The 10,543-nt window shown below is 31.3% G+C and overlaps 1 protein-coding gene and 1 long non-coding RNA gene across 2 annotated transcripts; both read right to left on the reverse strand.

The window, feature by feature from the left end:
• Positions 1-165: 165 nt before the first annotated feature.
• Positions 166-2,909, reverse strand: LOC130015032 (uncharacterized). Its single transcript, XR_008790031.1, has 2 exons — positions 2,770-2,909; positions 166-469 (listed from the first exon to the last, which is right to left on the reverse strand). It is a non-coding gene; the product is annotated as an uncharacterized LOC130015032 (long non-coding RNA).
• A 3,175-nt stretch (positions 2,910-6,084) lies between these two features.
• On the reverse strand, positions 6,085-9,592 carry LOC126664481 (ricin-like). Its single transcript, XM_050356879.2, has 2 exons — positions 9,475-9,592; positions 6,085-7,944 (listed from the first exon to the last, which is right to left on the reverse strand). The coding sequence occupies exons 1-2, from the start codon at positions 9,526-9,528 to the stop codon at positions 6,178-6,180; spliced, it is 1,821 nt and encodes a 606-aa protein (XP_050212836.1). The 5' UTR covers positions 9,529-9,592; the 3' UTR covers positions 6,085-6,177.
• Positions 9,593-10,543: the final 951 nt, after the last annotated feature.

A 10,543-nucleotide genomic window follows, 5' to 3' on the forward strand; every position in this document is an offset into this window, starting at 1 on the left:
TTTCTAATATTTACCATAATTTATAATTAATTTTTTTTATTTAAAAAATTAAATGATGTGTGTCACGACCCAAAATTGAGGGCCGCGACCGGCGTTAGGGAATGGGAGTGATAGCTCTGAAATCCGTAGCAAGCCTAGAAATCACAATAAATTTTTCACGAAACATTCACAAAACGTTTTTATAAAACTTCTTTAAACGATACAAAATGATCTTTAGAAATCAGGCTCTTACAAAGCGATATCTCATATCAAGAAATGTCCTGTTTCTCACATATATATAAACGGTTTAAAAGCGCAGTCTAAAACCTTTATACATATCAGAGTATAAACAAAATATTTAAAATCGTTTGACAAAACATAATTACACTCTAGGACTCGACTACTGCAGCACTACTAATTGATTCCTTCTTTCTGTACTCTCGGACTTCTGGAACAAGGATAGAAGTTCGTTACATCCGATACTATACACCTGAAACATAACACTATTGAGGGTCAGACAACCCTGAGTGAGTTCGCATTTACTTAAGATGTTATGAATATAAATTGCATAAACATATATTAAAACAAACAACAATATTTGATCCGATGAAACCCTAATCTTAATCATAGGGGAAACAGCCTAAACTTCCTTTTAAATTACTTGTACTTTTTATTTTGTCTCAAATCGAATCGTTCAATGTGGTACGGTCCCGAGATAGTTCAACTGAGTTACCGCTACCACGTGGCATAGTCCCGAGATAGTTCAACCGAATTACTCATGCCACACTTAATCCCAAGTTGTGAGTCTCGAGATAGTTCAACCGAGTTACTCACCAGATGCAGGTCTCGAGATAGTTCAACTGAGTTACCTTGTATCTGCTAAACATAATCCTCCTTCGATTCCATCATCAAACCGTACGAGTAAGGATCAAAATAAATTACATATAGGCACAACTACCTAGACTCGACCAACACCGGTGATCACACAGGCCTATTAACGCCCAATAGGTAGCTCGTTTCCTCGGATCATTAAAACAAACATCACAATTTACAAATAACAACAATATGTCAAACAGTGTATCCAACCGATATCATGAACAAAGTATTCACATGAATTACCCAAGTAATAATGTATATGCAATGCAATTAATGGATTATCATACAATTAACAACTTATAATAATAATATACAAAAGTAAATTGTAAAACTCACAAATTGCTATCTAAAGACTTTGGTCCTAGCAAAGCGATGTTGCGTTCTTTACATTCCGCGTCCCCTTGATAATCGCCTCGTTCGAGTCTATGAAAATACGATAATAAATCGTAATTAAAATGGATCCTAATCCAAAGGTGTTCTAGCTAGAATACTTAACGAATAAATCAATTTATTTTGCCTCGGAATAAATTGATAACGTTTGAAAATTATAATCCTATATAATAAATAACATTAATCCAAATGTAATTTATTAGCTACCCAATTTAGCTAAATTAAATTAATTATCGACCTAAATCGGTAGTTAATTTAATAAGTTGTTTTTCCATAATTTATAACTGATCTTAGCCCAAAACGTCAATTTATAACTCAATTAATTAACGATTTTACATTTCGTTAATTAAAACTAGTTTTTCCAAAAGTAGCTAACTAGCCAACTTTGGGCTATTAAAACGTTTATTTAAAACGGCCACACTTCCAAACAAACTTGACATCCTTATAGTTCGTAACCTCTTCTACAACTTTTGTTTAGATTCCAAACTGAAATTATCGTCCTAAGGTGTCGTAAATTGATCTCGAAGTTGGTTCCTTAAAATTAACAGTTTTAGCCTGAAAACAGTTTACTACAGCTACTGTTTCGGGCTTAGAAACAGAGCACGTAAACTGGTCATATTCCAAAAAAAAAAAATTACATTCCTGTAGTTCATAACGTCCTCTACAATTTTCGTTCAGACCTCGTAATCAAAATCAAACCCGAAGGTGTCGAAAACTAGCCCGAAAGTCGCTTCCCCGTGCTGTTTTATTGACAGTAAAACAGCATTATGAGCTGCTGTTTACAGTCATTTATGCAGCTGTCTGCCCACTGTTATAGCAGCAGCTCTCTCAAACTCTTGTTCTCTGTTTCGTAACAAACAAAACGACACCAAAACCGACTCATTCTGACATTTCGTTAGCTTGCAATCCTTTCTCAAAGTTGACTCTTAACGACATTTTAACTAATGTTCAAAAACAGTTTTGACTAATTCAAAACGTATTCAGCCCATTTTTAATCCATCCTAACGAAGTTTAATATCATTTTAAACTTCAATAATCAATACGTTACAACTCTGCCAAACGACCGTCAAACTTACGTTTTTAACTCAAACTTTAAACCATTTGAACAGGGGCCGAATTAATGTCGAGTTCACGTCTTCCTCAACGACCGAGGGCTGCAATGGCAGCCCTCAAAGGAGCTGCCTAGCTGCTGCTCTCGGCAGAATTCTGCCGAAGCAGAATTCTGCTCGAGAGAGCAGAATAGGCTGCTTTTGGTGAGCAGCAATTGCTGCTCATCGGAGCTAACTCCGGCCACCGGAATTCCTTTCCGACACACACTTAAGTTCAGCTATCACTCCATCCCTTTCTTTGCTCAATTTCAAAAAAAAAATCAACTCTCAAACTCACCCAAAATCACAAAGCAAACATCAATTTCTATAGCTTAAACTTAAATATCAATTACCCATAAAACCTAACCATTTTCAATTCAATAAATCTTGAATTTAAACCAACTAAAGCTTGAATTGAAAGGGCTAGTAGGTTTACCTTTTACCAATAAATGATTTGTCTTCAAAATTTGTAAGCTTTGGTGAGAATTTGGTGAAGGTGGGAGTGGTAGTGTTGCATCGGCCATGGAGGCTTCTAGGTGAGGGTTTGGAGTTCTTTTTTTTTGTTGGCTTATCAAAATGAAAGTGATAATGATTCTAGTGGATTCTATAGTGAACACTTAATGATAAAAGTATCAAATTAACTCAATAACTTTCCTTTGCAATTTAGTCCAATTCCGTAATTAACGTCGCGTCCAATTTTAATACGACTTCGGAATTCAATAAAATTTTCACGATCACTTTTTAATACTATTTTATGGACAATCTTATATAATTTATTAGCTTGGGACTAAATTCTTATTTTTATTTTAAATTATCCTTAATTATTAATTAGTCTCGCTAATAACTGCTCTAGCAAAATAATAATTTTTCAATTAAATTATTATTTCTCGACCAATTCCATTCATTTATTCTCACTATGCTTCTTGACTTGAATCTCATTTCCGATATACTTGACATAATTTCTTAATTTAGGTTTCGTGGCGCAATCTAACTCCTTATAATTTTTTACGGGTTATTACAATGTGGTCTTTTATTTTTATTTTTGTTAATGTTACTCCTTCTGTTTATTTTTTTTATCGTCTAAGTCAAAGGACTTAATTCAAAAAATTAAATCTATTTTGTTCTTAAACAAATTTTAAATATAAGTATAGAATAAAATTATATTTTCATGAGATTTAATGACTTAATGTGTTTTTTTTTGACAAGGAAACCCCTGACAGAACCTGACCACATCTAGATAAACCTTCGGAGAGGCTAGTTTAGACATCCCACTGCCCAGACCTCCCATTTAATACGAGTCTTTTATAATCTCTTCACAAATGCTTCCAATAAATCTTATTTTGTGGGACATGATATTTGAATCTAAGTTCTGTAAGTCTCATACTTACTGCACACACTTGTAACAGATTGAGGCAACCGGTGATGGGTTTAATGTGTTTTTTTAGTTTATAAATGTATTATTTTAAATTTTAAAAAGTAAAAAGATTAAAAAATTAATAGAAGTAGAAAAATTGACTTTATTAAACCATCAAATCTTATAATTTTTTTTATACTTACATCAAAAAGAGATTTTAGGACGAAATTGAAATTATGTTTTTCAATTAAGACATTTAATTTAGTTGAATAACACCAAAATGAACAAAAACACTAAAATATTAACGGATATGAAAATGAAGGACCATACTGTTTAACTTTTAAATAAAGGAGATGAAATTATGAATTATGTTATATGTGAGAAGTGTTAGAATAATTTGTTCAAATATAGTTCACTTGAATTGCAACCATTAATATCAAATATATTTTATGAGATTTAATGATTTAATGTGTTTAATTAACTTTTTTTATATTTATTAATAATTTAATTAAGTTCAATTTACAAATTAAGAAAAGTAAAAAATATTAAAAATTAATTTTTTTTGAATAAATGAAATGTATATTAGCAGTCAGCACAACTACAAAGAAGTGGAAAGAGAACGAAGCAAAATACAAAATCAGCTAAATTGAATTACAAAAAAAAAATTCTATAAACATCATTTTCTGAATAGCTGAAGCCTTGAGGATACGATTTATAAAAAAACTACTGCCTTATAAATTTTTAAAATTAATAAAATTAAGAAACATTTAAAATGAATTCATTAAGCCATTAGATCTTATAATAATAAAAAATTAGTCTATACTACATCAAAAATAAGATTAAGAGTTAAACTGGAATTTATTTTGTTTAATTAAATTTCATAACTTCATAACTAACACAAAAAATAAACGAAATAATTAAAATATGAATGGAAATAAAAGTAAAAGACTATATAATTTAATTTTTTAAACAAGTGTGAAGAAACTGTGAATTATATCATATGTAAGAGATATTAGAATAATTTGTTCAAGTATATTTCACTTGAATTATAATGATAAATATCAAAATTAAATTGTGAAAAATCATTGTTTGCATGTAAAAATATGGCAAAATAAATGTATCCGTTAACAACTACAACTGGTTGATCAAATACATTACGATTTTAATTACATATAAATTCATCATTTTTAAACATTCCAAGAATACAATAGTCAGACGCAAGCCTTGACTTCTCTTCTATGGTGGAGTTGTTTGCTAGTCCCAGATGGAATCCAAGAAACTAGCGATGAAAGGCAACGAGGAGGGTAATTTCAAGATCAAGAGCTTTGCTATTTTTATCGACTTAGCTTGATCTATTGTTTTTTCTATTTTTACTTCTTTCAAATTCCTAAATTTGAGTTTTCTTTACTCTTAAAGCTTTTAGCTAGAGCAAAAAAGAAGAAAATATGGCGAGAGAGGATGGACTTAAGTGGTAATTTGCTCTTTCAACTTGTAAGCAATGGACAATAATATATAAATTAATTTTATGAACAAATTAATCACGAACTTGTTAATTATGGGCAATTAACCCTATTTTGGCAATTTTCCCTTAACTTGTATATTAATTGTTCTTTAAATTATCAATTTGTCCCCTCAACTTGTAAACTAATCTGCTCAAATGGAGTTAATTTTCCATAATTACTAAGTTTATAACTAATTTGTTTATTAAATTGATTGATGTGTTAATTATTCATTGCTTATAAATTTAGGGGGCAAATTGCCATCTAAATCGAGAAGGATGGAAATGAAAAAAATATAATATGAAATATAAAATGACAGGTTTAGGATCTAGGGGTCTTTCCGCTAATTGCATAAGTGCTGTCCAAATTCCAATACTACTAGTTTTTCGGTATAAGAAGGTGTGTTTTATACGTAAATGGTGATGTGTCTGTTTATATGGAAGTCTGATTGCCATGTAAGTTGAAATTCACCGAATTTTAAACCAGTAAAGAATTACAAATATAAAATAAATAGTGGATGAAGGTTGTGATATATATGCAATTTTTGTGAAAAAATGATGATTTATATATAACTAACCCTTCATAAATTCTATGCAAAAAGATTAAAGTTATTCATACTAATTGTTTTTAAACTATCGTCTTGCTCTAGACGTTAATCCGTACTCAAATTGTTCCTAAATTTTTATTAAATAATTTAAGTATTACCATACGCTAGTTCATCTATTTTAACGATGGCGTACCAGTTGAAGTTTTATATGGATGTGGATTCTATCCATCAAATATTTAGGATAATTTACACTAAGTATTCCTAAACTAAAATCTCCCAAACAATCTCTACTTTAGGTCAATTTTATAGATCAACTGCAGATGTTATTTTTCTTTTAAGAAATGCTCATAATTATTAATAATAATAATTTTTATTATTAGACAACAATAATTTGTTGTCCCTTTTTAGTTATAAGAGAACATATTCATAAGCAGGATATGGTGATCAAAATACAGGTGACCACTTCTGATTAGCATTTCCGGTGGAAGGCCAAATGACAATCCTATTGAGACTAGGATCAGACCTTGCCACATCTAGCACCATGTCATAGTTCAGGTTCACAATACTACCATCGGACTTAAACTCCCATCGTTGGCCTTCCGATAGAGCGTAACAGCTCACAATTCGGACAATCCTATCATTCTTAATATCACCAAAAAGACAGTAACCTTGGCTTCGGCGAGGCCTTATCGAACCATCAGGATAAAGAACCCATGTTTGATCCTCATTGTCACTTGCACATGTCTCCAGCCAGACTCCTTTTCCTGTTGCTTGTAAGCAAAGGCGATTAAGCCCTGTAATGGATGTCGTAAAAGGTTGCGTATAAGTCGTAGGACGCCATGATTGCGCGGTGGTATATATGTTGTTCTCCAATCTTAGTATGGTTCCTTCATCCGCTGCGTTTGCAGATAAAACTAGACCTGTTCCGGATACGATTGTTCCGTTGTCCCATACTTTCCAGAGGGTTTTGTCGGTCCGTTGAGATGGGCAGTCATTTATCATTACGTAGTCTCCAGGTTGATTGCCATAACAGGTCAAGCACTTGCCGTTGGATTGAATCATTCCGTTCTTCTTGATGGTCCATATTTGTCTCACACCAGAGCTGGACTTACAAGGCTGCAATACTATTGCTCTTCGATTGCGATAGTCACCGTCTTTTACGCCAGCGCACAGACCATTTGGACCAGAAATACGCACTATAGGCTCTTCAGGATTCTCGCAAGTATCATCCTTAAGGATAATGAGGGGAGAAAAATGAGTTTGTTGCTGCGGTTGACAGACGTATAACATCAAAGCTATGGCGAATCTGACGTAAAAATCATTCACGTTCGATACAGTTATCTGATTGTTACGACGATCTACTAGTTGCGTTCCATCAAATACTCCGTTTTCTCCAGATTGCTGTATTCGCTCTGAGAGTGTTCCCCAACTATTTTCATATTCAATCATGTCAGGCTCTGGAGGAGTTGGCTCGGAGTTATGAATCCATGTGGAAATTCTTCCAGCAATGACAAAATTCCGTGCCGCCTCTGCAATCATTTGAGCCCAAATGATAATACTTCTAGCTGCACGTCGCTGGGTTCGGTAATTGATTGGCCCGTTCCTGCTATCATAATAGAGGGACGTGACAGCACTCTGTAGTGGATCCGCTCCCAAATCGATTTGATCCCTATCCACATTTGCTGCACTTTGTAGGGAATCATAACCCTCTCCGAAAGGGAGCAGATGCCGATTTTGAGGTGCAACATCTGGGAAAGCATTTTGAACATCAATTGGAGGAGTACTTGCAAAATAGTGCACATGATTTTCTACACGAAAAGCAATTCCATATACATTTGTCACATTTATCGCAAACGTAACAGATTCCGTTTCTCCATTTGAGAGTTCCACAAGAAGTAAATCACCAGCCTCGCGCAGCACATTATAGCCATGCCAATGCGCTGTGTCCTCGTTTGGATCGCGCAATCGATTACGCAGATTATCAATAAAATCAATGTAGGTTTCCGCTCTAAGATTCGCCACGTCGAGCCTCAGTCTCGGCTGCTGACGGTATTTTATGTGGCTATTCTCTACGCTTGCTGTTAAGGAAAACACAAGGGTTGATCCAAAACATAACCATAGTAACATCAAATGGGAGTTATGTAGCCATAGGCTACTTTCTTTTCCTTCCATTGCTTGTTGTTCTAGCAATTCAATTAGTTTCTTCAGGACCTGTTTCAGTTTGCCAACATATGTAACATTAATTATGTGACACAAATTTGAAAAAAAAATTAATATACTCTAGAATTATATTTATATCTATAAAGTGTCAATTTCAAATCTAAAAATACTTATTACACTTCTAAGATCAAAGGATGTATCTATCAAATTTAAAAGCAAAATAATTTTATCTATCCAAGGCTACAACTAAATTGATTAAAATATCCTTAAAATATAATTTTAAAGTGAAATTTATTAGTTTTGCTTCAAGCAATATATAAAAAATGGAGGATGTAAGTGATCAAAATAAAATAATTTAAGTTCCTTAATTTAATTTTCTTGATAGATGAGTCGATAATTGAGGAAAACATTATAAATTTTTAAAATAATTATCTATTAAATTTTATGAAATTTTTATGCTATTATGTTTCTGGTTATTTATAAATGTTTGAGTCATTGGCCATATTCTAACGTTTCAAACTTGTAGCGATCTAATCACATTATTCAAAATATTAAAAAATAAATCCTAACTTTTTCATTTTTTGTATTTTATAACCCAAATTTGTTTTCGGCAAGTTTGTGCATATGTGGCAGATCAGAGTGTCAGATTATATACATGTCTTAGCATACTAAATTACAATATTTTAAAAATATTACTAATGAGATTCTAATTTTTCGTGATTTTGTAATATGTAACCCCAAGAAAGGGACAAAATTGCTCAGAAAACGAACTTGGACTAGAAAATGCATAAGTTGAAAACGTTAAGTTTTGTTTTGTAATGTTTTTAATTACAGGATTAAATCGGTGAAAAGTTGAAAATGTTAAGATTTATTTTATACTAAATTTTTTTTTGATATGAACTAATTTATCATAATGGTGATTTATATACTAAATTTTATTTTACTTCAATCAATTACACTCTTTATCTTTTTTATTTATTGCATTAATTATTAAGACTTGTAAAATTAATAGATCAGATTATTAAAATTATTTTAAAAAAATAAAGAATAATGTCAAAAAAAAGTTCACAAACTTTGTATATTTTTTCATTTTAATCACGCAGTTTAAATTTTGTCATTTTCATGTACGAACTACCTTTTTTTTCAAATTTATAAACGGTGCTGAGCTGTCACGGCTCCATTGGTGTAATTCGCTGAGGTGGAGGTCATTTTACACAATAAACGAGTGCCACCTCAGAGTCGTGTATGAATTTTAAAAAAGAATTGTGCATGAGAATGAAAAAATTTAAACTACATGATTAAAACGAAAAAATATGTAAAGTTTGTTATTTTTTTTTAAATTAACCCAAAAATAAAATAAATTCAGATGGTTTGCTGCAGAATAAGAATCTATTTAAAAGAAATCTGAAAAAGAGAGCTAACATTGAAGCTCCCATGATTTCTAACATTTCAAGAAGACAAAATTGTGAAAAGAAATTCCGTAACCATGCATGCATATATATAAAAGATATACGAGCAAACATATACTGCAATTTATGCAGGGATGTTGAAAGCTACGGAGAAGAGAGATGGATGACTTACAGAGTGTTTCAGCAGATGGAGTTGGGATGGTGTTGTCCTTAATTTGAGCATCATCGTCTAGTTTTATAGGGAGCCAGGTTCACTCTTTTGCGCCACAATTACGGTTGTTTAACACTTAATCATGGTTACATTAATTGGGCCCTTAAATTGCCACTTCACTGTCTTTTTTTCCTTTTTATTACAGTTAGAGACTTAATTTTTTTTGTTAGATATAAAGAAATGAAAACTAGTGTCTTAAATATGCCAAACATTTATTTTCACGATATAGGTGTATTGATAAGCAGCAGCGAAACCAGAAATTAATATAAAAAGACGCAAAAATTTAATATATTCTAAATTTAAAATATTATAAATGTAATTGCAGGTATAAAGTGGGAAACCTAATGCCTTATCAACAGTGGCGTTTTCTTTGAAAAAATTGTTCCCGGTTTACATTCAAAACGGTCTCGTGGACAAACATGTTAAAAAAATAAAAAATAATATTAAATATGCTAAAAACAATTATATTAAATACTAAAAACATGCGAAAGTTGGTGATTTTATTAAATATTTAACAATACATTTTTACCATTAAATTAAATCTGCAAAAATTAATTATATCTTAGTGATTAGGTGTGGCTTGCAATGCATTATAGTTAAAAGAAAAGACAAAAATTAAAGGCAAAATTCAAAGTTTAAAGAAGAGTATCAAACTCTTTCTCTTTTTATGTTTTATCATAATGATAGAAATAGAATTTAGCTATTTTTTTAAGGGTAATGGTAGTTTTTTGTATAATTAAAATAATTTTCTATTATAATATCAAGCAGTTATAACTGTAAATTTTTTTAAAAAAATGTAAACGTTTTTAATAATCTGACATAGAACAAGAAGAAAAATCTTGTCCGCAGATCGTCTTACAAAATTAAAATTAAAATTAAAATTAAAATTAAAATTACATAACTCCTCTACCATCATAAGAATTTAATTTTTCTCCGTCTAATAGAAAATCCACCAAAACTTTATAAAAAGTAACAAACAAACCTTTCGATATAGAAAAAACAACAAAATTTTCAAAAACAAAGAAAATCA

The sequence above is a fragment of the Mercurialis annua genome, linkage group LG1-X, assembly GCF_937616625.2.
Source record: "Mercurialis annua linkage group LG1-X, ddMerAnnu1.2, whole genome shotgun sequence".
NCBI lineage: Eukaryota > Viridiplantae > Streptophyta > Magnoliopsida > Malpighiales > Euphorbiaceae > Mercurialis > Mercurialis annua.